Raw genomic sequence first — 26,829 nt, forward strand, 5'->3', positions numbered from 1 at the left:
CTGCTGTTGTGTCTTTGGGATCTGCATTACTCTCAAAAATTAGAAATCGAACCATGGAGGCATGCCGTAGATAGTTATAAAACAATCATGCCTTCCTCCATACTTCCTCTAAATGATAAATGATAAATGGGTTGTACTTGTATAGCGCTTTTCTACCTTCAAGGTACTCAAAGCGCTTTGACACTACTTCCACATTTACCCATTCACACACACATTCACACACTGATGGAGGGAGCTGCCATGCAAGGCGCTAACCAACACCCATCAGGAGCAAGGGTGAAGTGTCTTGCTCAGGACACAACGGACATGACGAGGTTGGTACTAGGTGGGGATTGAACCAGGGACCCTCGGGTTGCGCACGGCCACTCTTCCACTGCGCCACGCCGTCTAAATGAGCCGTTTGGAATTTGCTCTGTTCTGTGACGGATTATCCATATTTGGTATAAATGTACCCAAAGTGCTTTGCGTGAGTGCGCCATTGTAGTCCGTGCTCTAATCAAGTAGCGCCTTCTTCTTCTCTATCCTCTTGTTGTGGAGCAGAATGACTCATAAATGGACATGCATTCTCTGCTGTTGCCATTTCTAACACGAAGTAGCATATCGTTCGAACTTGTAACTGTCAGTAGACTATATGGAAGTGCTAAAAACTACGACATCGAGGACAGGGAAAAGACGCTGTTGAAGTGAAGGCACGTAAATAAGACCGGCCACAAAACAGCACATTCTCAAGAGATGGTCAGAGAGCAGCTTGAAAACTATTTGTAAAACATCTAGTCAACATTTTGACCAGAGAACCACCATTGCATGTCATGTAGACCACTAGGAAGTGTTTTAAATGTAGAAAACAAATCATTATACGATTTAATATGTCATTATTGTTTAAATAGATGGTAACACATGTACAGCTCATAGTTAACCTGTAAAAATTATGTCCAAAGTCTTGTTGATATTTAGTGTGAGAACCACATTGCGCTCCTCCACTTTCAGGCGTTCAATTAGGTTCAGACCTTCACCTTAACTTTCTTGACAAGGCACTTGTCATTTTGGAGGGGTTACGTTCATGTTGAAAAACTGACACTTCCAATCTCCCAAAAGAGTAGATCGTGGTCTGCTTGGGAAGGGTTATGAGGTAGACTGGTCCGGTAACCAGAGGGTTGCCTGTTCGAGAACCCCGTCCTCAATTCCAGTTAATGCTGTTGTGTCCTGGCTAAGATGTTCTTGCCCACAGGGACGCTTCACTGACTCAGATGCTGAATTGCGCTGTACAATGTTTGCCCTGAACTCTTTTTTAAGACGATGGATTCAATGCAGAAGACAGATTGTTGCTGTACATTGCAGATGTGAGGAATGCAGATTATATTTTTTTATTTTTTACAATGTCATAGTGTTAGAAATTATGAACCACAGCTCCTCAGTGCCAGCAGCACTCAAGCAGCCCCAAACTATGATGCTATTACCATCATGTTCGACTGTAGGAAATACACAATTATTTTACTACTCACTTGTGTTGCCAGCTACTTAGACACACATGGATGTGTGTTATGTCATACGCAGTCGATCGTAAATCTCGACGTACACGCTGTACACAGACTACTCTGAAGTGTATGTTTTACTTTCACTTTTATTCTGTAGGATTGTCCCTTCAAAAGATATGCGGTAAAATGAGTGGTTATTGAAATGTAAGGAGTGCACTCACTATTCTGATTGGGGATGTGCCAATCGATCGGCCACTGACCAGTATAGGACACTTTTTGTGAAAAAGTATGAGATTGCCATTGTCGATTAATGCCTTTTAATGCCAATCACAAATGCCGATCCCCTAAGGCTGACACTGTATTTATTTTTAATCCCACGGTTTGCATGCGGCTAGCAGCTAATTATATGTCTCCATACAGTGTGCAGCTGCTCCTCCAAGCTAATAATAATTACCTACGTTACGAAAAATGTACCACTTCTTAGTATCTTCAGTATCATCACTGTAGGACGAGGCTAAACATGTTACACACAGAGAGTAATTCAGGAGCAGGTATGCTAATAGATAAGCTACCTGCTAAAATAGCTTTAAACAACACCAATAAATAAGTGCTTAGTAAATTTTAAGAACCATGATACAGCAGAAAGTAAAGTTATTAACATGATATTAAAAAAGTAGATTAATAAGGGTCTACATAGAAGATAATATAAGAGCAACTGTTGGTGTGTCATCATTGTCACAGTTAGTACACAACACAGAATAGGAGGGCGGTTCAATCCTTAAATTGTTGGTGTCGATACCATGTGTGGTATCAGCATATGATCACTACGAGGGTGATTAGGTCAGTGTTTTTATGTTCTCAACATTTTTTTTTGGTAACGTTTGAGAATAGAAACCTAATAATTCAGTGTTTAAAAATTCAGTGTACAAATATGCAGTGTTGAAAAATTCAGTGTAGAAAAATGTACTGCTTCGAAAAGCAAGACCCACTTCCGGTAAATTAAGACTGAAGCAATCGATCCTGTCTCAGAACCAGCCAATGAGGTGTCAAATTTGAAGTCAATGACACAGGGCTTGCAAGACAGCATGAAAAAGGCCAGGACTACCTGGGCATAATACAACATAACAAACATTTCAATTCGGCAAGCTGGATGTTTCTTAACTACAGAAACGATTCTAATGATTAGAATCTGCACTTCTGAGTGACATAAGGGTTACTAAGGTAACAATAGAAAGGTCTGCTCCATGCAGACGAAGCACGGGCAGAGTGTTTACCCAGCAACAAGCCTGAGATGTGTCAGACGGAGGCAGATTTAAACAACAAAGTTCTGCAGAAAAGTAATATTATATTGAATATATGGATTTTTTTTTACTCTTGGAGTTTGTTTCACAGTGTTTGTTGCATATTTGTTGTTCTTGCTCGATTATAAACCATGTCGATCAAGGAGGTGTTCTGCAGTTGAGAAGCAACATTCATATATTCTCAATATTCAGTGTTTTATTGTTCATAGTTATTATTGTAAATCCCACATTCTGTATTTTCATGTACATTCTGAGTGTCTTATTCAGTAAAAAAAACTACAATTTCAATCCGTTTTTGAGGTGCTCTGTTTTAACGTTTTTAGTATCAGTCCTTATTGTGTGAGTGTTTGTACAATCGTGTGATCAACTTTTTTCCTTTTGTGCAGAATCTTGGGATTAGTTCACTAACGTACAGCAACCTCCGCTATTTAAAGTGTTGATAAAAAGGGATCCGAGCACATACTGTAGATTAGCCTGTGGTGGGTAGTGCTGCTTTAGGCTCAATTGACCGGAAGTGCGTCTTAAAGCAGCACATTTTTCTGCACAAAATTTTTCAGCAATGGATTTTTTTTACACCAAATGTTTTTACACTGAATAAAAAAAAAAAAGTTTTTAATTGAATTTGTATAAACTGAATTTTTAAACCCCGATTTTCAAAACACTAAACAAACATTTTGCTAAGATTCCTTTTTTCAGTAAAATTGTCAGCATGGTGTGTTGTAAAAAAAATTCAGTTCACAAAATTCAAACGCAAAATATTCAGTTATTTAAATTCAGTGTCAAAAAAAAAAAAGCTATTGTAATAAAGACACAAATTACCTTACATAAATCAGTCCTCCCTGCTTCAGGCTCCAAAGCTTTTAATTATGAAGTTGTAACAGCTTCACTCAGGGCGACAATTGTCCTACCTTTTAATCATAACGAAATCACCACCAAAAAGTGCTCATTGGCTTAAAAAACACTTTTATCAAAGTTTGAATAATGCACATTTTGTAGTCAAAACGACCCTCCTCAAAATGCTTGAAGGCATTGGCGTGCATTGTTGTGCGTGCTGGATGACGTAATTAATGAATTTCAAATGTTCATATGAGTTAATACATCAAAGGTAGATGGTGACAATGTGGCACGCCTCCTGCCCATATCTGATTAAATGTCACTGCAGCCAATATGGCCTTGCAGATTCAATACAGCTATCACATGGAATACACAAAACAAACACCTGGTATCCAGGATGAAACACTTCTCCTTTTTAAACAAGTGTTTCTTGACTGGCTAATGTAAATAATAGGGAAAAAAGCGCTCTTACCTGAAACGGTCCTGACAATCTCCGATGTGTTCCTCAGGCCCACAAAGGAGAACTGGTAAAGCCTCCAGGAGCGGATATCTCCAACCTCCACTGAGCTCCTCTTCCACTTGTACACAATCTCCTCCCTGGGGTAGCCATCTGTGTAGGAGAGAGGCGAAGATGAGAGGCAGCGTTGGTGAGGGGAAGGATTAGTTAAGGCGCTAACAGCACACAACAACAAACATTTCCATCATCTCTTACAGAGGTTCCCTCTATAGAGTTGTTCACTTTCCCTATTCAATATAAAGCCAAAGCACTCCTGATCTGTTTTATCGCACTCAAATCTAGTTACTGTAAGTCTGCGAGCTTACAAAACAAAACCTATTACATAACAAACTCTCGTGCGTCCAGTTTTCTTGTGAAAATCAAAGGTGGCTACAATTAAAATCCCATTTGTGAGCAGTGACAATTCTCTTTTGATTTACATCAAATGACGCCCTAGGGCTGGTGGCTTCAAAACAGCACACATGGACTTTCCCTTCGAGTAAATGTGAATAAACTTGAACAAATGGCTTTATGGGGAAATGGCTTTTAGGCATCGAGTGTGAGGCTGTTAGATGGAGGGATGTGCCCAGTTACCACATTAAAGCCAGCCTGGGAGGGAGTCCCAGGCTGGAAGCACATCTGGGAAAGATGATTGATTCACTGTCACTTTATAGATAGATAGATTCAAACAGGAGTTAAGAACACGCAGAGAGAGAGTTCCCTAACCCATCCATTTTCCTCATAGTCGATCAAGTCAAATACATGCCCCATCCGTAGGTGAGTGGATAAGATCCAAATATCCATAGATATCATCCCTTTTAAGAGAAGGACTATCAGTTTCATATTCAGACTGCTTTTTCTTCGCTTGTTGCTTTTGGAGGTATTTACAAAGCCTTTTTCCCAGGAGACTAATCCTGTGGTGCTTCTCTCTGTAGATCTATAGAGACCTCATTAGCATCTTCTAATCCCATGTGGCCAGTGAATATTTTTTTCTCCCAATTTGTAGTTCCTATTGCAGCATAGTCATACAAACACTTGCAAGCGTTCCTATTAGACAGTGTGCACAATCCTATGGAAAGTAAACTCAAATATACTTTAGAATAATCAGTGTACAGCTCATATAGCTCATACTGTTTTATATAGTAAACTTTGCACATCAGTTGCATTTCCAAGATATTACATGGCAGTGGTGTATATACTATGGTGTGTTGCCCGAGCCAGGAAGTAATCTTTGCCATTAAGTTAAATGTGCCAGTCTTTTATTGTGTTGAGCCCTATAAATGATTTCTATTGTTTGTAAGTAGTGTATTTATTACACACCTACAACATTATTTCTATTGTTTGTAAGTAGTGTATTTATTACACACCAGCAATTTGATTGCAACGTGCATCTTAGTGGCAGTTTTGATTACCAAAGTTGGAGGTGTTGAAATCGCTACGTAAAATTGCTGATGCTAATATGTAGCATGTCAATGGCAAATCCAATTAGCATTTAGCTAGCACATTTTGAAAACTGGAGCCTCAATGCACTTTTGAGCACTTTCTTCTTGCTATGTTGGCATGGAAAATGACAAACTTAGTTAGAATGAGTCAGGGTGAGTGCTTGACTGCGTATTTCTTGACCAAGTGCTTGAGCCAGTGTAGAGTCTGCAACCAAACACGACATGCAACCGGTACCGGTAATCCATGACGTAGATTAGGAACCACAGATCTCTTCCCCATCAACAACGATGCTAATCAAGCAGACTTTTTGAGAGCCAACAATGATTACTTTAGGAAAAGTTATGATCCAGAACCTTTAACTTTAACTTATATTTTTGAGCCCGAACACAAAGAGGATGAACAATAAGTTTTAGTAGCCGAGTGCTAAACGGATGCAGCTTTATTATAACACTATAGCATCGGCAGCATTGCTAGGTGCTAAACATACAAACTAACCATAATAATCCATAATAAAACAAACACTTATTGTAATATGTCCACTCTGTTTAGATGAAGACTTAATCAAAATCCTCACAAAGGGTTTAAAAAACGTTGCTGCAACTAGCATCTTTTTCGCCATCTCAGAGGATGTCAAAGTCGACCAGCCTTTCGGCCCATGGCCACATGTGTCTACTACCAGGTGAGAGATGCCTTAATTATAATGTAGAATTTAATCTTAGCAAGTTTGAGATGAAGCAGAAGCAGCCGTCGGCTCAGTGTTACCAACTTAAACAAGTTGAAAAACTTATTCGGGTGTTACCATTTAGTGGTCAATTGTACGGAATATGTACTATACTGTGCAATCTACTAATAAAAGTCTCAATCAATTAAAAACTCAGTCAACCATAGCAGTATAAGCTAGCATTCACTCACTGCTATTAATGCCCTACTAAAAAATTCTGTCTGACCAACCAAATATCACTCATATTTGGTTAATCTTCAGGTCACGACATGTAAATGGAGTATTGTTGGCAGTTTCTGAATGTTCTTTAGAGGGTATAATGAGCGCAATAAAGGACCCTCAATCTGTTGACTCAATTGTTAGCTACTCATTAATGATTTCAAATGCATAAAAAAGCCAAGCATGCAGTATGTGTTCTTGTTTTACATAAGGATTCTGAATAATAGACAGCACATCTCTTTCCAAATTTTGCGTATTTCCAGTTTGACCGATCCAGTGATGTGGTCAGAATGCAATAGCGGTACTCCAGTGACGTAGAATTTACGGAAATTGCTGAAAATATTCGAAGCGGAATATTCAAAATAGCTGACTGATTTTGTAGCATTTTGTGATGATTAGACGGTATTTTCACATACTTTGCGAATTGTAAATAACATTGGATATGGTTTAATGGATACAATAAAAGGATAATTAAGCATATCAAGTTAACTTGTTTTTACACTTTACTTGTACTTTAAGCCATCCTTACTTGCTTATACAGTACATCCACCGAAGAACCAGCATCCTCTGCAGGAGACATTTGTGTTTTGCATAACAGGCAATTGTTTTCAGAAATGTGTAAGCCTAACAAGAAAAATAGCTCAAAATTCAAATGTTTACTATAGAGGAAACTGGTTCTCATGAGGCTAATGCTTGATTATGTGTGTTGTGTTGTAGAAGAGTTTAAATGTGAAGAGACTAGCCGATGGCCACACTTACAGCTTGAAAATTCCAAAGGGCACGAATGCTCATCCATGGGGAAGTTGTTCAGTTTTAGCTGGCATTCAGCATCAATGGTCAACCTGAAAAGAGACAAGATAATACTAGATTAGAACAAATAACAAAGCAGCAATCAATGGTCAACATGCTAAGAGACAATATAATACCAGATTGGAACAAATAATGAAGCAGCAGCAGCAATGATTCTCGTTGTCTTGTTGCCACTTTTCACATTTGAAGGAGTTTTGAAGGCAAAGTCATTAGACGTCCTGTTAATGAGGCTATGACCTTAAAGCGGACTTTGCCGATCCGCGCCCGTCGCTATTATCATGTATCATTGTCCTGCCAAGCACAGCCAACATGCTAATTAACATTTGTTTTGAATTCCGAGTTCCTTAACAAATTAATGAAGCAGTGGAGTCGGTGTTGTGCATAGAAGAACATCCATCGCAACTTGATTAAGTCTGATTGGACTTGAGCTCCGTGCTGATTATCCCTCTATATGTATTGCAGCGTTGGTAGAAAACATATGTCGTATTTATGGCGGGCAATATTTTCAGTCAATAATCCTTTTTAATGCATTTTTCTAATTCAATCACACATACCTTCGCTACCACATATTTTTGATGATGTATGCAAATTACCCTAAAATATTTGTTTCTGCAACCCAGACATTTTTAATGGCTTTTTATGAACTCTTACAGTGCTGTAGAATTCAAATTAATCATGTATGTATCTCTAAACTACTTCCTACCTTAGCGTGTAGAGTATCCGCCCGTCGTTCCAGATTCGAAGCATGCGATTGGGAGTGGTGATCCAGTGAGCATCAGCCTTCTTCGAGTTGCGAAAAAATGTATCAGGGATCCAGATCTTCCCGACCATGTTGCTGTTGAGACGCAGCACCTTCATCGTGCTGTTGAATTTTAGCCTTCTGTCGTACCAGGTCTGGGCGAAAAAGATGTCGATGGTGTATTCCTGGAAATAAATAAACAAAAGGGTGCTTTTTCTTAACATGTTAACAATAACATTTTTCTCAGGCACAAATGTGTGTATTTAAAGGGGTTCTATTATGCAAAACCAACTTTTCTTACATGTTGGTAATTGTTTTTGTGTATTTGGGATCCTGTAAGTCCCGCAAATTTGAAATCAAACTATGGAGGAATGGCAGTGATATTTATAAAACAACTAGGCCTTCTTTTAAACTTGCTACAAACGGGCCGTTTAGAATTTGAATTACTGGTGACCTATATTTGTTGATAGTTATGCCAGCTGGTATATTTCCAGGTATGGTAGAGGTTTGCTCGAAGAGCTTTGCGCGAGTCCGCCATTGCAGTTCGACGTTGTAGTTACTAAGTTTCTACTTTTTCTCTGCCCTCTTGTTGTGGAGCCCACTTGCTCGTACATGCACATGCATAATAAAATCCTCCGCTGTAGCTTATAGTTCAAACTTATATCTGTCAGTAGACTCCATATGGAAGCGCTAAAAACTACAACATTGCTGACGGTGAGAAGACAGTCAAAGTGGAGTCACATACATAAGACCGCCCACAAAACGACGAATGCTGAAGAGACGGTTCAAAAGCAGGTTTAAGATGATCTGTAAAAATAAATATTTGCAAAATGTTGTCCAAAAACCCCCACCCTTACATGTGAAGTATAGGAAGGAAGTGTTTTAAATGTCGAAGAAAAATCATATGACCTCTTTAAGCAGCGCCGCCAGTTTAAACTTAAAATCAAAGGCCCAAACATCAGTACATTTTTGGCTGTACAATCTAACCTCATTACAAGTAAGACTAACAGCTACCATCTTCTGTTCAGTGCTTTCGAGATCAGGCTAGGAATACAAGTAAGTTAGATAAATAAAAACCCGGACGACTGAGACCTGGGTGTAACGGGGGAATAGATGTGGAGGCAGCTATTGAGAGGAGAATGATCATTCTTTTCTTTCTTATCAAGTTACTTGGACTGGTTGAGCCCTGAGGTTTGAAGCAAACACATCAGGAGATAAATAAACTGGGCACTTGTGTGCAGAAGGCCATTGAAGGAATTAACTTTGGGATAAAGCTCAACCCAACAAAGCCTGAGCCTATTCAAAGATTTCCAAACAAAAGCTAAAAACTGAATTTTCTCTGTGCATCTTTCCCATCTATCTGGTAGACTTTTTTGAGCTCCCAACAGTTGTTCCAAGTTAATATTAATATTGGCCCGGTATCAGCAAAAACTAAAAAAACATCTGTTACAAGCAATCCTGCAGTGTATTTTCTTGTGCAGAGCTCAATTGCCAGTTAACAGCTAAATGTTGTTCAATAAGCACACAAGTTTGGTCTTTTCTTGGATTTTAGTGAATTGAGTTACAAAAACGAAACATGGTATACTAAAGATTGCGAGGAGCTATCAGCTACACAACACCTATGCACACAATAGCACAAAAGTTATACACAAATAAGTGTCCCTATTTGAACAATATTGCAGTTTAAAACACAACATTTGGGAATATCAACAAGTATCAAATAATTTATCTCTGACTCAACAAAGGCAGACGATTCCCTTCCGTCGTTTTTATCCCTCCTGCATTTGCTGTTCTGACTCGTCTTGTCTTGTTTTAATTTTCTTGGGGCCTATTTTTGAACTACTTACCAAAATTAAACAATTTAATTGATCAATTTGCCTCTCAACAAAATTGACAAGATCTTCTCAATGAAAATCTCTGGTTCAGTGGAACCAGTCTGTACTGACGGAACACTTGTTGCTGGATACACAATGGACACTTGGGAGAAGTGGAGGGTCATGTGCCTGGCAATACTTTCAGTCGAGAACATTGAAGACATTGACCTTTTCCAAATCATGATAACAGGACATCTACTGATTGGAATAAGCGTTGCTTTGGGTGTATCGACAAATTCGGAAGATGCTGGCAGCCGTTCAAGGTACCCGAAAGCTGCCACAAATAATTGATGGGCTGGGCAAAGCTGTAAGCACTCAGATTGTATAGTGATTTCTGAATTAGCGGTAAATTGAAAACTGGATAACATCTTTGAAAAGCTGTCTGCTCTTGAGTACCAGAAATGGACAATAAGAGGGACACTTTAAAATTATTTTTTGCTCCCTCCAACACAAACATTCTCATCTGGATGTTGTCTTCCAGCTGAAACAGCTTGGCAAGGTCGTTGCTACGAGACTCCCCCGGAGGACAGCGCCATGAAAAAGCTCCAAATTCATCCGCATCTCTATTTTAGAGACATACCTTTGTTGACTTTTGTTGGACTGACTAGCTTTGTTATAACAAAAACATTTGCGAGATCACCAAGGTCGGGAGACAAGCGACTCTTCAGGCTTACCGTACTTACACACACACGCGCATCCATCGAAAATACACACCACACACACACACACACACACACACACGTACACCACAATCCACATCCTACGCCTTCGTCCCTTCAGGACGAATGAGATCATTCATTGATAATTATGTTAAGTGTTTTTCATTCCTTAATGTTCAAGGTCTTCAATGTTGGAATTGTATTGCATGTGAAAAAATTGTACTGGGGCACCCCAGCTAGTTATTTCAGTCCTGTATTTTTCGTGGGGAGAATTTACACCATCATGAGTATTACCAATAAAGAGCGACCAATAGGTTTTTTTCAGGGCCGACACCTATCTCAATTATTAGTAGTCAAGGAGGCTGATAAACAATATTTGAAGGCAAATGTATTTTGCAGTAAAAGTTAGCTAGCCATGAATAGTATGTCAGTAAACAGCTAGACAAGGCCTTAAATTGTATTTTAATTTTTTTCTTGGGAAACGTCAGACCAGTAACGAAATAATGTTTTATGCGGCGCTAATGTTGTGGTGAATTGTGGTGAAACACCTGTATTACGTGTTTGTAATCTGCTCGTCAGAGGAGCATTGAACATTTGCATTTCAAAATATGGGAAATCTCCTTGAAAAATTGGTAAAAAAAAATATGGGATTTCTCTAATTCACAATAACTCACCATCTACTCAATTTTATAGCACTTTATGGATGAGATACATTGATTCTCATCATGTGGTATGTTTACCCCGAAAGGTACACGGGCTCTATCTAGTGGTACGCCAAATAATCACTTGATTAAAGTACAGTGTTGTATTTCTCTTTTTTCAAACACAGTGTTACTGTTCAAACTGTGTGTAAGATGCTATGACAAATGTGCATACTTGGCCTGAGACATCCCAAGTATACATGAACATATCCAGGACTATGTGTATGTACTTCTCAAAAAGAGCAAATACTGACAGTGATGCCAATGTCTCTGTACAAGGTAAAACAATTGAGGTGGTACAAGAGGTTAAATAATTAGGAATCACTCTTGACTCACAACTTCTTTTTAAACAACAGATAAAAAAAACACTGTGAACAGAATTTGTCCAATTTAAGGTTTATCAGAAACAATCTAACTCTTGAATCCGCAAAATTATATATATATATATATATATATATATATATATATATATATATACATATATATATATATATATATTATAAGACAACACTGTTAAATACATGGATGCCATCTTGATTTTCAAAATCTTCCATGACATCACCTCCTCTACTACAATAATTTGTGAACAAAAACACAAACAGATCAACAATAGCTTGTATAGAGGTGACTGTGTAGTTCCTTTTTAGAAAGAATGCCTTTGGTCAAGCAGTTTTTTCTGTCCGTGCATCTCAGACCTGGAATTCAATACCAAATACATTACGTGAACTTCCCACCCTGACCTCTGTCACCAACTATCTCAAAGCTTGGCTACTTGAAGAACAACACTGCTGCCACAATCATGCCTAAACGTGTACATATATATTTTTTATATTAGCTAACTGTTGGGGTACCTTTTATTACTTTTACCTTTTTAAGGCTAATTGTTCTACTTGTCAATGTTGTCTTAGGTATGTCCTATGTAAACACCAACCTGCTGAAGGAACTCAGGATGGAAATTAGCCGTTGGCTATAATCTTGCATATTTACATCTATATGTCCATTATCGCCACACCTAGTGTATGTGTGACAATCATTAGTACTTTAACTTAACTTAATATGTATTGTCCCTATTTTAAATAAATAAACTCTATACACTAAATAAAATAATGGCCACAATTTAAAAATATACTTGTTAAATAAAACTACCTTCTTTTTAATGAATACTTAAGCCTACTACGCTAATGTAATTTAATGTTGGTCATTATGGCGGTACTTGGAGAGCCAAGTGTTTTTCTTAGGTGGTATGTGGTGAAAAGAGTTTCAGAACCAATGATTTAATACATTGTAAGGTTGCCTCTTGAGGAACCCTGAAATATTGCGAAAATATGAATGAAAAACAATTCTGGAATCCTTCACATATTTTACATTTTTCAAGCTGGCTGACATAATTTCTTCCAAGATTTTACAGAAAGTATGAGAATGTGTAAGCTGCTGCCTGGTCTTTTTTACTTATATAATAAGTAAAGTAAAGATATTTACGCAAAGTTTCAATTTTTAGAAGAGATATATTTTCTGTCGTCTTTAAGTCCATCCATCTCTGTTGTGTTATTTAATTGAATCACAGAACATGAAACTCTGCTCGCTCCTTTAATGAGCCCACACTTAGAGTGTTGCGGACTGAGGTTTGTCAATCGATTCAATCGCCTCAGTAGCAAAAACAAACAAAACGGAATAGGGTAGATGCCAGGAAAGAAGGACAAAACCTGATTTCCTGGCAAAAATTGGAGGTTTTGACAGGTAAGCAGAGGAGACATGATGCTGGCTGACGCATGAGCGCCACGGTGAAAGCAGCTGAGCAGACCACAGAATAATTCTCACAAGAACTCAAATAAATGCCCTGTCAGATATCAAAACATATTTGGGGAGAATCTTTGACAATGAGATTATTTTTTAATTTTTTTAATGAATTAAAAAAAAATATATATATTTATTATTTCTATCTACTTCATAATTGTGTTTAAATACTAGATAATGGTTGTGTATACATTGTATAATGATAAATAATGATAAATGGGTTGTACTTGTATAGCGCTTTTCTACCTTCAAGGTACTCAAAGCGCTTTGACACTACTTCCACATTTACCCATTCACACACACGTTCACACACTGATGGAGGGAGCTGCCATGCAAGGCGCTACCAGCACCCATCAGGAGCAAGGGTGAAGTGTCTTGCTCAGGACACAACGGACATGACGAGGTTGGTACTAGGGACCCTCGGGTCGCGCACGGCTACTCTTCCACTGCGCCACGCCGTCCTGCTGATAGAGTTGTGCTGTAATAGGCCGATAGTGATATACTGTACGTCAAATGCCAAATATCGGTGCAATAATCGGTCGATCTCTAATTAACATTACATTTTTTTTTAAATATATTATTTTGGGTAATGGTCCACTGAATATCATTTTTTACTGTTTTTTAACGTGGGCAGAAGCTACAATGTCAAGCTAGATTGAGCAAGAACCCAATAATATTTATATTTTAGATTGTACTATCAAATATTATTTTCTATAGGGACATCAAATACTGCTCTATCTTAATGGGTATGATAATGTTTATGTACTGCTACTGCTTTTATAACAATAACTGCAACTGCGCTCACAGAGGGGAGTCCCCCAGGGCGCTAACCTAAGTCCACTTCTCTTCGCCCTTTATATGCTCCACTGAGAGCAACTTTAAGAAACTACATCATCTCATTTCAATGTGAGGTGGGCCTGCCACAGGGCAGACCACATGACTTCAGAAGGGGCTTGAGAAAAATAAACAAAAGCATATTTTGCTTTAGCCTGCTAAGCAAACCAATTACATTTTTAAGGCTAAAATAATTCATTTTCAGTTCCTACGTTAAGAGAATTAACAGAGTGTAGGCCCTAGACCCTAGGGTGAGCACAAAAACTCTACTACATATTCTCCAGAAAATTTGTTTTTCAGGAAGGAGGCCCAAACCTTAGAATATTTTCTGAAAGGAGGAACAAGACAAAAAGCCTTACAACAAAATTAAATGTTTTTTTTTTAGCAAATCTCTTAACTCTCTTCCATAACTAGAATGTTAATCACTAAAGCGCACAGAGGCCAACACTGAAGTGTATGTTCTATTCATTAGCAGACTACTTCATGGTTCACTGAGGATGACAAACAGGAGAGTGGTGCCATTATGATTGCTTTCCTGGAAATCAGTTTTGTATTTTTTTTAGTAATACTGCAGACTGCATCTCACTTTGTCAAAGACAGTTTTAATGAATATAAAGCCCTGTCTCAATTGTACATTTGCCATAGTTGCATGAGTTCTTATTGCATAATTAAGAATCTGAAACTGCGCTCGCGTGCCCACCGCCCCAGTGCCATCTGTCTATTAGCCGTGCTTCAGAAAAACCTACAAATATTGCCACACTTATCATGTTACAGTGTGAACACAACGTCCCATGGCTGATTACATATGAGCGTAAAGCAATCCGTCAACCTGTAATGTAAGCGCAATAACCCATACACACACAAACACACACAATTGTAGTGTCCCTGATGTGAGCACAAATGTGATGTTCCAACAGATCCAAATCAATATCTTGCTTAGTCTGCAGCTTTTGCAACAGGGTGTTTAAGTTAAACATGAAGCAGTTACCATGAACAGTACAACACCACAAATATGACATACTGCAAGTGTTTTTTTTACGTTTTAAACATGGAACTCAACAAATATACCACATTTAAAATCACACCACATCTTTGGACTTATAGTTATAATCCATATTTAGAGGCCATTAGTTTTAGGCGATGTTCGCTCTATGCTTATGTTATCTATTGGTACCATGGACAATACTATTCTTGGTGTCCATTAGTTTGTAAGTTTTTGCACAATGATGCAAATCTAGGAGTAGAAGACTTGGAAGAGGTGCCAAAAAGAGACAAGTCGGTCCAGGTATTTCCCTTAAAGGTCCCACATTATGCTATTTTTCAACTATTTTAAAGTCGGCTCCAAGGTCCCACATCTGTAGCTGACTGATGCATAATATGTGGAGCTCCAAGCTTTATTTTAAGATACGTAGTGACGCCATTTTCTTTTACAAAGCTGCCATCTGTGAAGTGGTGGGTTATACACGGGAAAGTCTCACCTAGCTTGGAGCAGGTCAGCGTAGTGTAATCATGTCTATGCGGGAAGGATGTTTTTCCTTCAGGATGTCATTAAATCCCACAACTTCAAAAGCCACCGTTTAAGTGCCTGTTCTCAATAAAGTAGAACTAAAAAGTGAGGAAGAAGATTTTTCTCATGTTTGGTGCTCATAATGACATTATTGTTAATGTTATTTTTGCAAGTGCCAAAAAGCAAAAGTGAGCATTGTTTTGACCGCCATTGTGCTTATTAGCAAAATAACAGCAACAACTGCACAGTTAATTTTGTGGTAGGCTGACAAGTATGGAGGAAGAAGCTAAAACATTTTGTTGAAAATCTATCAAAAAATATTCTCTTCCTTAAAATAGTAGGGCCCTGTTTCCTTACATCAGTCCTATTCAACCATTCAACATCCGTCCCGCCAAAGCTTTTCTTTAACCCGTCGAACATCACGCAAATAGGCTTGATGAAACTATTCAAACTAGGGTTGCTCATGTGTGTAGTACTCCCGCCACCCCACAAGGGGCAACAGTGAGGCATATGTTTCACAATGAAGCAGCAGTGGGGTGAGTAGAAGAAGACTACTAATTCAAACTGAAAATGGCCTTGAAAAAAATAAAAATTAATTGCGAAAATCTGACTTTTAACAGAGACTGGACAACAAAGTATGAATGTATGATTAAAGCTTGTTTAATACATGTTGCGCTGAATTTGACCAGTAGAAGACAATAATGCTACACCTTATATGTCATTGTGATGAGCCACATTCATTGAGTGCAATGTTGTTGCAATGGATATTGTTTAATTTATATGTGTGTTGCACCTTTCCTGCTTCCTGCTCTCAGACCGTAGTCGAAAAGCGCAGGGGAGACACTTCTCCAGGGCCGATGTATGTTCGGGGCAACACCCTTCACTTTACCCGGCAGTGGGTCTCGACAGCAGACGACTTCAGGGGAATGATGAGTCCGGCGATTAGTTGCAAACCCTGCTTTATTGATCGCTTTCCCCCCCAGCCAATTCAACACACAACAACACTAGTCCCCGCCCGCACATACGCTTGCGCTCCCTCTCTTCTCTCGCCCACACACTCACTGACGTCACTCACCTCACATGCTGCCACCTGTTAAAGGGCCACACACACTCATACGCTATTCTCATAACACTACCCCCACTCTGGATGACAATTAAAACACAATTTCACTCCAGCATAGTAATAAACGTTGACATTTCCATACAGACATACAGTTCCATATTCATTCAATACAATTGAAAGGATGCAGCATGACTAGTAGGAGTCAACTTAAAGGGGGTGCAATAATGTAGCTTGTTGTGCAATTGCAACAATTCAACAGCCCATGTGTTTAGTGTGCGCATTACAGTTGAGCGAAACAGCCCTAAAAAAACATTAGCAGGTCCAATACTCAGGCTACAGTTTGGGAGGAGAAGCAATTAGCATTTTTAAGTGTAACGGTAACTGAGTCCCTTGTAATAACTCCAAATATTCACCGAAAAATACACCAATTGCCTATTACGCATTGTGCATACACAAACCAATCTCAAGTTGCCTCTTTTTTTTTTTTATGTATAGAACAATACTATTAGCTTGAACAGGTCATACAGTAAAAAAAACTATAAAACCTTTTGCCTTTTAAAGGGAAATACAAAACATAAGGCAGTAAGCAACCCCCCCCTCTTTTTTTTTTCTTTTTTTTTTTTTTTTCAACCGTACATGAATTTGGCACTCAATGAGCCACCCACTCACCGAACTTTGCTGGTGATCTACGCCTACGGTGGGGCCTTTGAGACCGAGGGTTCTGAGGATGTGACACTGCTGCACCACCCCCACTGTCCTCTAAGTCCACCGGAACGGGAGAGCCAAGCTGAGTGGTGGAAGGGTGAGAAGCCACAGGAATACCCACGGCTGGATCCGATGATGGGAAGCTGCAGCTGTCATCAGCGTCGGTGCCAGAAAAGAGCTGAGGCAGACCCAGTAAAGAGTCAGCAGGATCGACATCGTCCGGGGGTGACACCTCCATTGGTGTCCAGCTCTGCGCTTGCTCCAGGACCCAGGTGTTGTCCAGTGGGTCACGGCAGCGATAAGGCTTTAGCTGATCGTGGTGAACCACCTTTACCTTAGTTCTTGGCCCCTTCTGGATTCGATAGACCAGGTCGTCCAACTGACCCAACACGAAGAATGGCCCCTCGTAAGACGGGAGGAACTTCCTCACTTTGTTCTTGGATTGCTTTGTTCCTTTGATGAGGTACCACACAGCATCACCAATGTTGTAATGTGTGCGGTAACAGTTCTTGTCATATTGTCTCTTTGCACGTTTTACAGATTCTCCGAGAGCATCTCTGGTGATTTGGTGCGCCAGTTCTAGTCGCTCTCGAAGGTGCTGGACAAAGGCCGGGCCCGAGGGAGCTGGTTCAGGGTCCGGTGGAAGGCCGGATACCAGGTCCACTGGCTCGCTCACTTCCCGGCCAAACATCATGTAGTTTGGAGTGAAACCAGTTGAACTGTGCTTTGTTGCCCTGTAGGCCATGACAGCGTAGGGAATCATTAAATCCCAATCCCAGTGGCAACGCTCGGCTGTCGTGGCCAGGATCTTTTGTAGAGTGGCGTTGAACCTTTCAACCTGTCCGTCAGATTGAGGACGAAAAGGAGTTGTGTGTGTTTTGTCGATTCCAAACAGCACGCACATTTCTTGGAACACCTCCGACTCAAAGTTCCTACCTTGATCACTGTGCAGTGCCTGTGGGGCTCCATAGCGACACACCCACTCAGAGGCAAGCACTTCAGCCACAGTTACGGCTTGTTCATTAGGAATGGGAAAAGCTTCGACCCATTTTGTAAAATAGTCCTGTATCACTAATACATATCTGTTTTTGCGCTCAGTTTCATTCAACGGTCCCATAATATCCAAAGCAATGCGTTCCATAGGGGCTCCGACTCGAACGGTACCCATGGGGGCTTGTGGTGTCTTCCGTGGCCTGGCTTTTGATGCGCAGCTGGTGCAGGTATTACACCACAGAGCAACATCCTCCCGCATTCTGTACCAGAAGTACCGAGTCTGCAGCCGTGCTACAGTGCGCTCAACCCCAAAGTGTCCACCAACCTGTCCGTCATGCATCTGTCTCATGATGTCGGCCCGGAAAATGCGGGGCAGCACCACTTGTGGATAGAATTGGGTGTCGTCCAGGCAGTAGAACCGTCTCACTAGTATACCGTCTTTGATGTAGAGGCGTTTCCACTGACTCCAATATGTTTTTGTGGCTGGGCTGCATGGTGAGACTGTCACCCATGCAGGACGTTCTTCACTGGTTGTCAGCCAGGTCCTGATAGGTGCGATATCTGCATCGTCTTCCTGGGCTTGTCGCAGCTCCTCTAGGGACCAACCGCCAAACAGTTTATTTTCTTTTGTCTTGGTCAGGAATATTTTCTCTGGGGACTTTAACTTATCCCAGTCAGCTGGCGGGGCCTTGTCTACCCCCACTGGACTCAGCATCGCCTGGTTGATGTCAGAGTACAAGTCGCACTGCACAGCCTGGTGACTGACACTCAACTGAGCAATAGAAGGGTTCTGGAGCTTACAAGGGCAGGACTGACGGCAAGGTCTCCGGGAGAGGCTGTCTGCGTTGCCGTGAAGCTGGCCAGGGCGATGGACGATCTCAAAGTTGTATTCGCCGAGTCTTTCGAGCCACCTGGCGAGTTGCCCCTCAGGTTCCTTCATTCTCGTGAGCCACCGGAGGCTACTGTGGTCGGTGCGAACAGTAAAACGCCTCCCCAGGAGATACTGGCGGAAGTGGGATGTGAAATCCACCACGGCTAGCAGTTCCCTCCGGGTAGTGCAGTAATTTTGTTCAGTTTTGGACAGCTTGCGGCTCCCATAGGCGAGCACACGTTCCACGCCTTGTTGAAATTGCGAGAGGACAGCGCCGATGCCGACGTCGCTGGCGTCTGTGTCCAGTATCATGTCACCCTGGTCAAGCGGATACCCCAGGATCGGCGCCGTTATTAGCCGACTTTTGAGATCATCAAATGCCACCTGGCATTCCTCAGACCAACGGAACTGGACATGTTTCTTGGTCAGAGCATGGAGAGGCTCTGCAATACAAGCAAAGTTTTTAATGAACCTACGATAGTAAGACGCGAGGCCAACAAAACGGCGGACATCTTTGAGCGACGATGGTGTTGGCCACCCCTGCACCTTCCGGACTTTGCCTGGGTCAGTAGCCACACCGTTCTCTGAGACAATGTGACCCAGGTAGGCCACTTGGCGGCGGAAGAGGCAGCATTTTGACGGTTTCAGTTTCAGTTTAGCCTGGTGGAGGCGACTGAAAACCTGCCCCAGGCGCTGCAACATCTGTGGCACGTTGCTGCCCAGAACAATGATGTCATCCAGATATACAAGGCAGGTCTCCCACTGCATGCCAGCCAGCACACGGTCCATCAGGCGCTGAAACGTCGCTGGAGCATTACACAGTCCAAATGGCATGACATTCCATTCAAACAGTCCATTTTTGGTGCAGAAGGCTGCTGCTTTGCGTGCTCTCGGGGTCAGTTCAACTTGCCAGTAGCCGGCCGCAAGGTCCAGTGTGCTGAACCACTTGGCAGCAGAGAGGGTGTCCAGCGTATCCTGGATGCGGGGAAGAGGATATGCGTCTTTAATTGTGCAGTCATTAAGTGCTCTATAGTCTATACAGAGACGGTACGTTCCATCTTTTTTACGCACCATCACGATGGGCGAAGCCCAGCTGCTGTTGCTGTGGCGCGCTAATCCTGCCTCCAGGCTCTGTTGTATCTGTTGGTCAGCATCCTGTTGCTTCTCTGACGCCATTCGGCGTGGTGGTTGTTTGACCGGGACGCCTGGCAAAGTTACAATGTCATGTTGAACCAGGGTGGTCCTGCCGAGGTCAGTGGATCCGGTAGAGAACACATTGCTATAAGTACACAGCAGCTGCGCTAGCTGCAGTTGCTCCTCTTTGTTAAGTTCAGTAGTGCTCTCGGCATAGAGATCTTGTAGGTGCTGGGGAACAGAGGGAGTGTTGTGGGCAGCATGTCCAGGCTGCTGGTAGTCCACAGCGTTTGCAGACTGAAGAACCTTTGCTGGTTGGAGGAACCCCACCATGGCCCCCTTTCTGACGGTTACAGCACTGCTGCCGGGATTGAAGATGCGAAGGGGCATGGTTTTATGGGGGTGAACGTCCACTAGGACTCGGGCCACTAACAGTCTGTGCTTTTCAACGAAGCCTTTAGTGGGGCTCAGCATTAATTCTCCTTTAATGGGATCTTTATGGTGGATATTGCCTTGTACCACATACTCCTGCCCAGCCTCCAGCACCACAGTCCGGGCCACTCTCACTGCGTGCGCCTTTGGTTTATTTGTGGAGTCAAAATAAGGTACCTCTTCCCCGAAAAGCACGATTCGATGATTTCCAAAGTCGAGACGGGCCTGAGCTTGAGTCAGGAATGGGTGGCCCAGGAGGGCCTCGTCCCCAGCTATATCAGCAACCAGGAAGCAGATGTTCACCTGACGGTTGTTGATCAGGACAGGTATGTGGGCTTCACCGAGCACAGGTATATCGCCAGGCCCAACACCGATCAGAGTCTCCACGGCAGATGACTGAAGTGGAGGACGGATATCCAGATGGATAGCGTCATAATGACGCAGAGAAAAAACACTTTTCCGCGCTCCACTGTCCAAAACAGCACACACTTCTAGCCCATACACAACCATATGAATGCTCATTTCATGACCTTGTGCTTTAAGGTGAAGTACAGTAGACTTTGAGCTTTGGGGGAACATGGTTGAAGCTTGAGCTCTGGCTGTTTTTCTTGGTGAAGGGCAATTTCTTTTCATGTGACCCAGGCCTGAACAGTTATGACACTGCACCTCATCCCATTTACTGTCTTTATAGCTCCTCCCTTTATATTGTGTGTGACTGTAGCTGGGGGACTCATGCTTAAAACCAGCTGATGGGGGCGCTGTAACAGGCCCAAATTCGTCCTCTTCTGAACCCTCTCTTATTAGGGCAGCACGGGGTCTGCGTTCAGCTATGTCACGAGCTCCAGGGTGCATGAGGCCGGCCACATATGATGCTGCTCGCCTTGTGGTTTCATGACGACGGGCAATGTCAAATGCTTGGGCTAGTGTCTGGGGGTGCTGCTCTAAGAGCTTCTGTACAGTGTCCACATCCCCCAGAGCATTAATGAACACTTCAACTCCTATAGCATCCTGCTCAGCATCAGTCCTGTTGCTATAGGCTACTGACACCCCCTCATAGATGTCGTCTCTCAAAACATGAAGAGCTTCGCCCGGTTTGCGGGTACGTCGCCTTAATTCAATAGCCACTGCAGCTGCATGCTGTGAAGAGGGACCATATGCAGTTTCCATCTCCTCCACCAGGCGGCAGTAGCCCCACTGGGCTGATCTGGGGTTTCTGTGGATGATGGCCCCAGCTGCACCCACCAGGCAGAACTTCAGCTGAACAGCCATTGTCTTCACGGACCAGTAGTTAGCTTCAGCACAACTCTCAAACCGGTGCAGGAACTCCTTCCAGGGTGTGGTGCCATCATACTGGCCGGGTCTCAAGGTGGGGACTCTCTCCCTTGGATCATAGTCGTCCTCACTCTCTGAAGAAGGCTGATGTAGAGCAGAGCATGGAGCTCCTTGTAATCCTGGCTGCCCACTTTTGCGAAGAGAGCCCATTAGCTTGACACTCTGACTGTGCCCTGGCCCAGACAAATGTCCATAATTAATGTCTTTAGATGTAGAAGGGCATGTTGTGTCCAGGCAGAGGCAAGTGGGGGCTGGGGGGCCACATGTCTGGGGAGTGCTGTGGATATAACTCTCCTGGTGTGCCCGGGAAAAGGGATTTGAATGTGGCGTTGCAATAGCAGCAGGTGGTGGAATAAAGTTGTCTGGTTGGTGTTTGTGAAAACATGAGTTACTTTTAATGTCAGCCACGTCGCGTTGATAACAGCCACTGTCCTCCCTGGACTTTATGAAAGGGTTTGTGCTTGAGAACTTGGGTCGAATGAGCTCACGTGGCACCTCGGCCGCTGCATTCTTCACTCCAGCAGGCTCATCTGCACAATATGACAGGCTAGAAATGCCATAACAACTTGCATTTCCTTCGCTCACATAGTCTGTTTCCCCTTCCACATCACCGTCGTTCATCGTCACGAACGGGTTGGACTTTGAATAGCCGGCACCCCGCGGGCTACGACAGCTAGCATCCGCCATCTTGGCTAGTTTACGCAGGTAAACAATTAGCTTCTCGGCTTATTCTTCTGCTTGCTTTCACCACTGCAGTTTATTTTATCGTCCTTTGCTCACCACTGCCGTTCCATTTATGTGAGAGTGTCCCTTCGTGGTCGCCAATGTTGCACCTTTCCTGCTTCCTGCTCTCAGACCGTAGTCGAAAAGCGCAGGGGAGACACTTCTCCAGGGCCGATGTATGTTCGGGGCAACACCCTTCACTTTACCCGGCAGTGGGTCTCGACAGCAGACGACTTCAGGGGAATGATGAGTCCGGCGATTAGTTGCAAACCCTGCTTTATTGATCGCTTTCCCCCCCAGCCAATTCAACACACAACAACACTAGTCCCCGCCCGCACATACGCTTGCGCTCCCTCTCTTCTCTCGCCCACACACTCACTGACGTCACTCACCTCACATGCTGCCACCTGTTAAAGGGCCACACACACTCATACGCTATTCTCATAACATGTGTGTAAGCATCTGCAGTTTATTGTGTGACTCTATTAACACTAAACCTTTTATTTTATTTATCTTAATTACACAATGGACATTATTTATGTAAAATATACAATGGGCATTATACTTTTGTTGTGTTATTTTATGTTCCTATTTTGAGTCTTACAAACCTAAATGAAGGAAGAAGTGTAAAGAAATACAACAAAGGAAGAAAAATAATTCAAAAGAAGGAACATCAATCCCGGAGCTTCTGTTTTTTTATGCTGTTAACTATCTGTCTAGCTGCACAAGTTAGAATCGAGAACCATGGGCAGAATTATGAATTTATTGACAGTGCAGTGTGAAAACCGATGTGTTTACTTTGTAATTAGGTAAACACAGTCTCAAAGGAATATAACCTGCGAAGGTATTTTTTGACAAAACAGATTTTAATGTCCGGCCCCTGAGCCCTTGGGCTCTTGAAACTGCGGCCCACTTCATTATGTAGTTGAACAGCCCTGCCTTACATAGTTCTCCTTTAACAAGGAAGTTGTCTGCAAACAAACAAATATGGTGTTCTTTTAATTTTGTCAACTTTGTCAAAGTCTGTATTCGAGTGATCAAGTGCAGTATTGGTTTGTTTTCATCAGTTTTTGCACCAGATTTTAATTTAAATTACATTAATAGCTAATAACGTGAATGCTGAAATTTGTAGTTGTATATGCTGTATTATAGTGTGTGTCAGAGTAGGGCTGCAGGATTATGGCAAACACAATAACCACAATTATTTTATATCAATATTGAAATCATAATTATTATTCACGATTATTCCTTATATTAGATAAAACAGCATGGCGGGGTGCAATGTTGAAGTGGCCAAAGATATTAAACATACTTGTTAAATAAAACCTCTGCTTTGTTTTTAATGAATGTGTAGGCCTACTATGTTAATATTGACCATTATGGTGGAACTTGGGAGAGCCATTTTGTTTTTCTGAGGTGGTACTTGGTGAAAAAAGTTTGAGAACCACTGCTATACTGAAGAGGCTTAATAAACATTATCCAAGACAAATATTTATGTTTTTGTGCATCATCAGTATCAACATGTCAGCTTTTTCTCATTACAAGATGCCTTTAGCAATTTTTTAAGTAGTTTATTTCAGTAAAAAAAAAACAGCCCTGTTTCATGGGTGCCCGCGCATCATCAGGTGCATCTTTGCTTGACATACCGTAAACTCCAAAATATAAGCTGCTACTTTTTTCCTACACTTTTAACCCTGCGGCTTATAAGACGGAACGGCTAATTTATGGATTTGTCTTCACTGGCGACTGAAACAAAAATATTTAAAAAAAACAAAAAAACAAGCAAAGACACTGAGAGATTGTTTTATTGTTTGTGCTATGATGCCACCTTTTGGAAGAGTTTGCTCACTGCAGGTGCTGCAGTGTCCTTCCATTTACCGGGAGTTTTTTGTTTTTTTCAACCAAAGTATTGTTTAGTCTTCTGACGGACCATAGCATATCCACTCGTATGGATAATATTCAGTTATTACTACTGACAACGTTTTTAAGTTTTACAGTATAATTAACACTGTTCATACTTACTAAACCGTCCCATGTGTGATGTTTGTAGGGCTGTTTTCAGGCATATTTGTGCGTGCTATCGTGATGTAGTGACACAGTAGTGACACAAGCGTCGTTAGCATTAGCTAAAATGCTAGCACGTTTATGAGTGTCTGTGTTAGTATCATTAACTTACAAAGGCAGTATTTTTGTATTGTTTCAGTCTCACAAATGCCTCAGTAAACTCACCAAGACGTCAACGTGGAGTTATTGAGTCTGTTTAGCTGATTGGAGAGCAAGCTTACGGAGCTAGTGGGTCCATTACGATGACTTCTGTTTTGTTTGATCAGCTGTATTACTGATGTGTAACAGGCACCGTTTGGAAACAATTAATGTATGTAAATAAACATTTACAGAATCTCATTGTGTAAATAACTAATTTTGCAAAGTATATATATGCAATTTATAGTCTGGTGCGGTTAATATATGGAATTTTTGTTTTTTCTTCTAAAATTTAGTGGATGCAGCTTATATACCGGTGCGCTCTATAGTCCAGAAAATACAGTACATCATACATTTGATCGTTTGTATTGTGAAACATGTATAATAAATGACAAAATAGATTTTTTTTAATTTAGTGTAACGATTGAACTCATGTGAAAGTGTCTTTTAATGCACTTTTACATTTTCCTCATAGCCTGGATTCATACGGATGCACAGATGCAGGGGTGCATGAATTCCAGTCTCGCCAGAACACCGTCAATCAATCGATGGAAAAAACGTTTGACTGTATTTAGCACAATGGTTAGCTGTTAGTCCTGCTAGTGCGACTCCTAGGAGACAAGCATGTTGTGCAAACGTCCAAGAGCATAAGAATGAGTGTAACATTGGGGGACACAAACTGTATTGGTAACTGGACAGATTCATAAAGAGTTTGAGCAGAAACGTGTGATATAGGAATTGACTATATATTTACTATATATTACAAAACATTCACAATTAAAAAACCCACAAAAAATATAAAAAGCATGGTGTTTACTTTTAATATCGATTTAAAACACAAATCAGTTTAGTCAATGAACACAAAGTCTAATAAACAAGTTTCATTCTTCTCCAACAACACCATGTGAATCAGTGCAACAGTTTGACCAACAAAAATAAATAGGAGTGATGCCTCACACATCTAATACACAAGCATTGTGCCTCACTGACACCACAGTGTGCTGTCACTTCACAGCCTGCGTTAAATTCAATGAAATGACGAAACATTTAAGCTAGTGTTGATGTTATTGTGAACACTGACAAATATAGCAATAAGATAACGAACTAGTGACCATTTTAGAAAATAAACATCAAGACGTTATAAACAAGTTGTGGCAACGATTCCTCCGCATCGTTTTACAGGTCGCCTGCTGCATGTTTTCTCCTGTCCATAACTCCTAGAGACAGAGCATGTGAGTGAAGGAGCGACCAATGACACAACTATGTGTTGTACTTTTAAAATGAAAGCAAAATCAAATACTTTTCTTTTCCGCTGTATACTTTTTGGGTGGGACAATATTGTCTAATAACAGCAGTGCAATCTTAAAGTGAAGCAAATACTGCACGGAAGTAATGCAAGTGAAAAAGCGCAATCGGCTGCAGCAACCCCAGGAAAAGTTTAACATTTAATGTTTATTTTAATAGTACTGATTGTGTTAATTTTTCAGTTTGGCATGGTGATGTAGATTTGCACTTCACTTGGCTGTTTTTTGCCACCACGGTTGTGAAAGTGCTTGATTTGATATGCAACGCAGCCGGCTTTTTAAATGTTAATAATGCCGACGATCACCTTCATTTTAATCGTGGCAGCCAAAATCGTGATTGTGATTAAAATGTGTTTAATTGTGCAGACCTACCTCAGAGTGCTCAGTACACATTGCTAGTGTTCTAAGCTGTCTGCAGTTAGATGCACTATATTACACCATGGCTTGGGCCAAAGGCCAGTGTAGCCGTTTTAGCCACTGATCGACACCAAAGCTGCGTAGGTCCACTACAAGGGCAGTGGGGCAGCATAAAGATTAGAATAAAAAAACCATGAAAGCCAGCAGCTGTTCTATTGAGGTGTGGTGGAGCAACACGCTTGACTCACTGCCAGCTGCACAGAGATGAAAAATAAAAAAACAAAAACACCCCATCATTATGCTCTC

The 26,829-nt window shown here is 41.4% G+C and overlaps 2 protein-coding genes across 6 annotated transcripts in view; both read right to left on the bottom strand.

The window, feature by feature from the left end:
- Positions 1–26,829, bottom strand: part of gabrg2 (gamma-aminobutyric acid type A receptor subunit gamma2) — a 102,068-nt gene that overhangs the window by 41,920 nt on the left and 33,319 nt on the right. For all 5 annotated transcript variants that reach the window (XM_061962532.2, XM_061962530.2, XM_061962529.2 and 2 more), the window contains exons 4-6: positions 8,003–8,223; positions 7,249–7,331; positions 4,083–4,220 (exon numbers count right to left, since the gene is read on the bottom strand). In XM_061962532.2, coding sequence (XP_061818516.1) covers positions 4,083–4,220; positions 7,249–7,331; positions 8,003–8,223 — 442 coding nt within the window. The remainder of the gene's footprint in view (positions 1–4,082; positions 4,221–7,248; positions 7,332–8,002; positions 8,224–26,829) is intronic.
- Positions 17,018–22,624, bottom strand: LOC140679016 (uncharacterized). The gene is made up of 2 exons (XM_072913754.1): positions 20,111–22,624; positions 17,018–20,014 (listed from the first exon to the last, which is right to left on the bottom strand). Exons 1-2 carry the CDS (start codon positions 22,622–22,624, stop codon positions 17,120–17,122), a joined length of 5,409 nt encoding a protein of 1,802 aa, XP_072769855.1. The 3' UTR covers positions 17,018–17,119.

This window comes from Nerophis lumbriciformis, linkage group LG09 (genome assembly GCF_033978685.3).
Source record: "Nerophis lumbriciformis linkage group LG09, RoL_Nlum_v2.1, whole genome shotgun sequence".
Classification (NCBI taxonomy): Eukaryota; Metazoa; Chordata; class Actinopteri; order Syngnathiformes; family Syngnathidae; genus Nerophis; species Nerophis lumbriciformis.

Coding starts and splice junctions, on each gene's coding strand:
- LOC140679016 (XM_072913754.1), bottom strand. CDS start 22,624: ATGGCGGATGCTAGCTGTCGTAGCCCGCGGGGTGCCGGCTATTCAAAG. Junction 20,015..20,110: donor GGGCTTCGCCCATCGTGATG/GTGCGTAAAAAA, acceptor CCCCGCATCCAG/GATACGCTGGACACCCTCTC.